Source organism: Xenopus laevis, chromosome 1L (genome assembly GCF_017654675.1).
Source record: "Xenopus laevis strain J_2021 chromosome 1L, Xenopus_laevis_v10.1, whole genome shotgun sequence".
NCBI classification, from domain to species: Eukaryota; Metazoa; Chordata; class Amphibia; order Anura; family Pipidae; genus Xenopus; species Xenopus laevis.
The window spans coordinates 24,458,001-24,464,833 of NC_054371.1; the positions used below are offsets into that span (position 1 = coordinate 24,458,001).

General features: G+C 42.5%; 1 protein-coding gene across 1 annotated transcript; it reads left to right on the forward strand.

Annotated features, from left to right (window-relative positions):
• The first annotated feature begins 3,457 nt into the window (after positions 1 to 3,457).
• LOC108697949 (homeobox protein HMX2) lies at positions 3,458 to 6,137 on the forward strand. Its single transcript, XM_018228420.2, has 2 exons — positions 3,458 to 3,773; positions 5,343 to 6,137. Exons 1-2 carry the CDS (start codon positions 3,560 to 3,562, stop codon positions 5,894 to 5,896), a joined length of 768 nt encoding a protein of 255 aa, XP_018083909.1. The 5' UTR covers positions 3,458 to 3,559; the 3' UTR covers positions 5,897 to 6,137.
• The last annotated feature ends 696 nt before the right edge of the window (positions 6,138 to 6,833 follow it).

The window sequence follows — 6,833 nt, forward strand, 5'->3', positions numbered from 1 at the left end:
ACTGATGAACTGAAATTCCATGCGGGCTACATATCGGAGGGAAGGTTTGCAAACCAGAAATGAAGATTTGTTTCCTAGTTCGCTAGAACAAATTGCCTGTGGTTGTTGCAATCATTTCCATGAGTCAGTTGTGTTATTGGCTGAAACTGCTGTGACCTTATCCACAGTGACCCCAGTCACCCCAACATCACCAAGACTACAGGCACCTCAAACACTGCCTGTTACCATAGGGTGCAGTTCAGCAACTGGGAGCTGTGGCCAATGCTCTGTCCTTCCATAGAAAAGTGCCTACAACTAGCAGCTTTCATGGAGGATCTGTACTCACCTGATACTTCCTCTGCCTCCTGTGTGACTTCTAACTGTAAGCTGCTGTGTATTTTTAGGTCAAAGCCCCCCATGTGTGTGTGCAGATTCAAGTAAAATATATGGAGCCAATGTTAGTACGCACTGGTATTTCTTCCCTGGCATAGGATCCAGCACATGTACCCATAATCAGTGACCTCTGAACACCCAAATATTGAATAAATGTCCCAGAGGAGAGCACAAGGATTATTATTACTATAGGTAGACTTAAATGCAGAAATCTCATTTCCCATAGTGTCCTATGTTGTATACTTTTTTGTCATACAGTACATACAGGAGATGATTATCCCCACAGTTACTCCTCAGGAACATGCACAGGCTGCTATCCCACAGTCACACTCCCTTCCCAGAGACTATTATCCACTGTTACTATAGACACCATCTCTTCCTACTATACCTGCTATCCCACAGTCACACTCCCTTCCCAGAGACTATTATCCCACTGTTACTATAGGCACCATCTCTCCCTACTATACCTGCTATCCCACAGTCACACTCCCTTCCCAGAGACTATTATCCACTGTTACTATAGGCACCATCTATCCCTACTATACCTGCTATCCCACAGTCACACTCCCTACCCAGAGACTATTATCCCACTGTTACTATAGACACCATCTCTCCCTACTATACCTGCTATCCCACAGCCACACTCCCTTCCCAGAGACTATTATCCCACTGTTACTATAGACACCATCTCTCCCTACTATACCTGCTATCCCACAGCCACACTCCCTTCGCAGAGACTGTTATCCCACTGCTACCTGGTGGGAACCCACATTCCATCACCCTATGCCCTTTTTGCTGGGGGGCCTTTCTGTGTCACGTTTTACCAGGAGCCATCACGGCCATGCCCAGTTTGCCCACATTATAGAATGGAAAACCCCAGGTCCCATTTAGATCCCATGCCTGTACAATAGAATACATTCCACAGACAGTAATGTACGGGCAGCAATACTGTGTGCATTGGCTGTGCCATAAATCTCCAGGTTTACTGTTCACCCACCAGAAGTTCATTACACTCATATCAAAGCAACTTGTACAATGTAATGATCTGCAATGTTTACACTGAATTTTCACCATTAACACCCTAATAACAGTAATGGAAAGGGTTCCTACAATTCATAAACTGTAGCTGTGAGCTTGGAGTCACGCATTAGAGAACTTTGATGTGCACGTCTGTTCTGTGGCCTCTGGCAGATCCAAATTTTTTTCTGGGAGGCAGTTCATTAATAACAATATCTGTTTGCTCTAATCCCTGCCACGGCTCACTCCTCAGGAACATGTGCAGGAAGATTGAAAGAGTACAACACTAGCATGATATGCTGAGAGCCATTGATCAGGATACAGCAATGGAAAATATTTCCTCTGTTTAAAAAAAAAAACCAGCAAACATATGGGGAGATACAGCAGAAGGTTAAAGTTCTTTAACTTTACAAAAAAAAACACCAAACATTTATAGCTCGAACGATGCACACATCCAGACAACCACAGAAATGGCCCAAAGTTGCTTCATTTACTCAGTGTAACCTTGAAGTAAACTGTCCCATATCTTCCCCTCCATGTACATAACAGACTTATCAACACTTGCTTCAATCACTTCCACAGCTATAGCTCTTATGATATCCAAGGCTGTAAATATACAATCACCCTAAACCTTACTCTAGGTGAGCTCTAGTTTGATTCCCATTTCCCATTACTAACCCCAATATTGGTTTGATTTTTATGATTATTGATCTATTTACTGTTATGCCCTTTTTTTCCAGATGCCATTATTCCAACTGCTACTATAGGCCCGATCACTCTGTGGGATAGCAGGTATAATACCTGCTATCCCACAGTCACACTCCCTTCCCAGAGACTATTATCCCACTGTTACTATAGACACCATCTCTCCCTACTATACCTGCTATCCCACAGTCACACTCCCTTCCCAGAGACTATTATCCACTGTTACTATAGGCACCATCTCTCCCTACTATACCTGCTATCCCACAGTCACACTCCCTTCCCAGAGACTATTATCCCACTGTTACTATAGGCACCATCTCTCCCTACTATACCTGCTATCCCACAGCCACAGTCATTTCCAGAATTTATTATCCCCACTGTTACTATAGGCACCATCTCTCCCTACTATACCTGCTATCCCACAGTTACACTCCTTCCCAGAGACTATTATCCACTGCAACTATAGGCACCATCTCTCCCTACTATACCTGCTATTCCACAGTCACACTCCCTTCCCAGAGACTATTATCCACTGTTACTATAGGCACCATCTCTCCCTACTATACCTGCTATCCCACAGTCACACTCCCTTCCCAGAGACTATTATCCCACTGTTACTATAGGCACCATCTCTCCCTACTATACCTGCTATCCCACAGTCACACTCCCTTCCCAGAGACTATTATCCCACTGTTACTATAGGCACCATCTCTCCCTACTATACCTGCTATCCCACAGTCACACTCCCTTCCCAGAGACTATTATCCCACTGTTACTATAGGCACCATCTCTCCCTACTATACCTGCTATCCCACAGTCACACTCCCTTCCCAGAGACTATTATCCACTGTTACTATAGGCACCATCTCTCCCTACTATACCTGCTGTCTCCCAGTCATAAATATTTAATTCCCACTGGAACAAACATCAATATCTATTTTGCCCCTTTCTGGAGACAACTGGAATTGTATATGACACAAACTTGGTGCCTAAAAACTTCTGTCCAGTCCTTTTTAATATTCAGATGTGGGGGCTTAGAGATTAGAATTGGTACATGTTTATATAGTTTTCAGGTACAATAATTCTGTTTAAACCAGAGCAGGGCACATTGATGTCAGGTAGTGAGTAAAGCTATATGTTAAATCTAACAGCAGCCTAGAGATCGGTCATAATTTGAGCTCAATTTCCAAATAACAACGTTAAGTAAGAAGGCAAGTAAAAGGCCCCATATACTACCCCTATATAAGTAGTAAGTCATGGGAGTCCCGAGTGCCCCCACTGCTCAGTCCTGACACTGCCCCGCCCCCTCCCCGGCACTAGGAGGACTCGCTCTGCGCGCTGCTCCCATTTGCTTCAATACCGCTGTAACTGACAGTTAGTGGTTGTTCCGCGCAGCGTGTGCCACTGAGAGCCGATTGCCCGATGCCAACTCCCTTCCCCGATACCCTCCGTATGAGCTGGGACCATGAGTAAAAGCCAGAATGGGTGCAAGCCGGTCTCCATCAACTTCACTATAGACAGCATTCTGAATCTGAACTCCAGCAGGACAGACAGAGTCCAACCCAATGAAGCCTTCTCCCAGCGGAACCCGGCGGGCCAACTCCTCGTACAGCACCGCGGAGAGGAAGATGCGGATGATCCGCGGGCAGAGAGGAGAGTGCGGTTCCTCGGAGAGCACGGTAAATTGTTAAATCCAATGGACTGAGGGGCCATGCGGCTGAGAGGAAGCGCTGGGGAGGGAAGAATGGGGCTTAGCTGCGGGGCTGACACCTTCTTCTTCATCACTGCTTTCAATAAATACTGGGGCATTTGGAAATATAGAAATATTTCTCTACAGATCTGTTATCTGTATATATTATACATCTAAACCAATGGGCTCCTACCATCTCTGTCTGTCTATCTAATTATTATGATTACGATTATTATTATTACTATTATTATTATTATTATTATTATTACTGTTATCTATAATCTATCTATCTATATCTATCTATCTCGCTATCATCTATCTATCTATTTATTAATACTATTATTATCTATCAATCATCATCTATCATCTATCTATCTATCTATCATCTATCTATCTACTTAGTATTACTATTATTTTTATTATCTATCTATCTATCTATCTATCTATCTATCTATCTATCTATCTATCTATCTATCTATCTATCTATTATCTATCTATCTATCTATCTATCTATCTATCTATCTATCTATCTATCTATCTATCTATCATCTATCTACTTATTATTATTATTATTATTATTGTTATTATTATTTTTATCTATCATCTAGCCATATCTGTTCATCTCATCTATTCACCTATAATCTCTTCCAGTAGTGGTACAGTGTACAAACCAAGGAAAGTGCCATCTGGCACAATTAATTAGCCCAATGACCCGAGGCTGGATGTTTGCCCATGCCTGTGCAGCTGACATAAATAGGTTATGTTATTATAGTGTTACTTTAGGGTCAAGAGTAAGGTTCCACATAATGCAGCAACACAGACCTGCATACATGGACTTTATGTTATTTCTTACATTACATAAAAAATAAACTAGATAGAGATAGATTGATGAAATAGATAGATAGATTTCTATCCTTAAATTATTATCATTCCTATTATTACAATTATGTATAAAGCAATATAAATAGGCCATGTACTTTGTATACCTTTTAGAATGCCACATGCAGCAGTATTCTAAAACAAGCTGCAATTAGTCTTCATTTTATAATTTGTGTGTTTTTTCATATATTTGCTTTATTTTTCCCTTCCAAATCTCAGACTTGGAAATTCATCTGTTGTCTGGTTGCACGGGCGTTGTTACCTTAGCAACCGAGTATCAGTTAAGAAGTCATGATGGAAAATCACTTGGAGAGGGCCTGAGAATTAAGATGAGCAATTAAAAATATATAAAAATATAAGAAATAGTGACAGCTATCTGTTTTTTGAGGATTGGTAAAAAGAAACTTACAACATACACAAAGAGATATATGTGTATCTATAAAATACTAAGGGAGTTATTTAATGAAAGGTGCAAAGTTTGCTACAGGTTTAATCACCAAGAGCAACCAGGCAGCGAGTATTATGTATTGGTCAGTTGTTTAAAAGCAAACCTCTTTTTGGTTGCTGTGGAATACTGAGCCTGGGCAAACTTTGTGTCTTTCATTAGGGTAAAAGTAAAGGTAAACAAACACTTTCTCTGTTCCTTTTTCTGCTGACCAGTGTAATTGTCTCCTAACAGGGAACAGGCATTGTCTTGTGACCTCTACGCAAGGTCTTGCCTACTGCATGGATCAGCTGCCAAAGCACAGAGACTTGCCCTGTAGAGCAGAAAGCCCTGACAGTTTGCTTGATGAACCCTCTCCCACCCCAGAGAAACCCAACAAAAAGAACAAGCTTCTAGCCAAGAAGAAGACTCGCACAATCTTCTCCAAAAGTCAGATCTTCCAGCTGGAGTCCACCTTTGACATGAAACGTTATCTCAGCAGTGCAGAAAGGGCCTGCCTTGCCAACTCCCTGCAATTAACTGAAACTCAGGTGAAAATCTGGTTCCAGAACCGAAGGAATAAACTTAAGAGGCAGATGTCTGCAGAATTAGATGGCCCTGTACCTTTGGAACAGACTGAAGAGGCCAATCATGGGGTGGCTCTGCCAGTCATTTATAAGGACAACTCTTTCTTGACCAGATGTGTATTGCCAATGACTTTTCCAATGATGTACCCTGGAAGCACATTTCCATACCTGTGTTTTCCATCACCAAACAAATACTACAGTCTCACACAAGGAGATGGATAAAGGTGGGGAAATACAGCCCATCTTTGACAGTCACCTGAATCCCTGTTTTCTTGGGATGTTTGCTGCAATATGCTTTTCTGCCTATCTTACTTGCTTCCTGTATTCAGTAACACAGAGTTATCTTTAGGGGATCAAGGCAAGTTTAACACCCATAATTCTCACAGATAGTATAGTAGGGAGAGATGGTGCCTATAGTAACAGTGGATAATAGTCTCTGGGAAGGGATTGTGACTGTGGGATAGCAGGTATAGTAGGTAGAGATGGTGCCTATAGTAACAGTGGGATAATAGTCTCTGGGAAGGGAGTGTGACTGTGGGATAGCAGGTATAGTAGGGAGAGATGGTGTCTATAGTAACAGTGGGATAATAGTCTCTGGGAAGGGAGTGTGACTGTGGGATAGCAGGTATAGTAGGGAGAGATGGTGCCTATAGTAACAGAGGGATAAGTCTCTGGGAAGGAACTGTGGCTGTAGAATAGCAGGTACAATAGGGAGAGATGGTGCCTATAGTAGCACTGGGGATAATAGTCTCTGGGAAGGGAGTGTGACTGTGGGATAGCAGGTATAGTAGGGAGAGATGGTGTCTATAGTAACAGTGGGATAATAGTCTCTGGGAAGGGAGTGTGACTGTGGGATAGCAGGTATAGTAGGGAGAGATGGTGCCTATAGTAACAGTGGATAATAGTCTCTGGGAAGGGAGTGTGACTGTGGGATAGCAGGTATAGTAGGTAGAGATGGTGCCTATAGTAACAGTGGGATAATAGTCTCTGGGAAGGGAGTGTGACTGTGGGATAGCAGGTATAGTAGGGAGAGATGGTGTCTATAGTAACAGTGGGATAATAGTCTCTGGGAAGGGAGTGTGACTGTGGGATAGCAGGTATAGTAGGGAGAGATGGTGCCTATAGTAACAGAGGGATAAGTCTCTGGGAAGGAACTGTG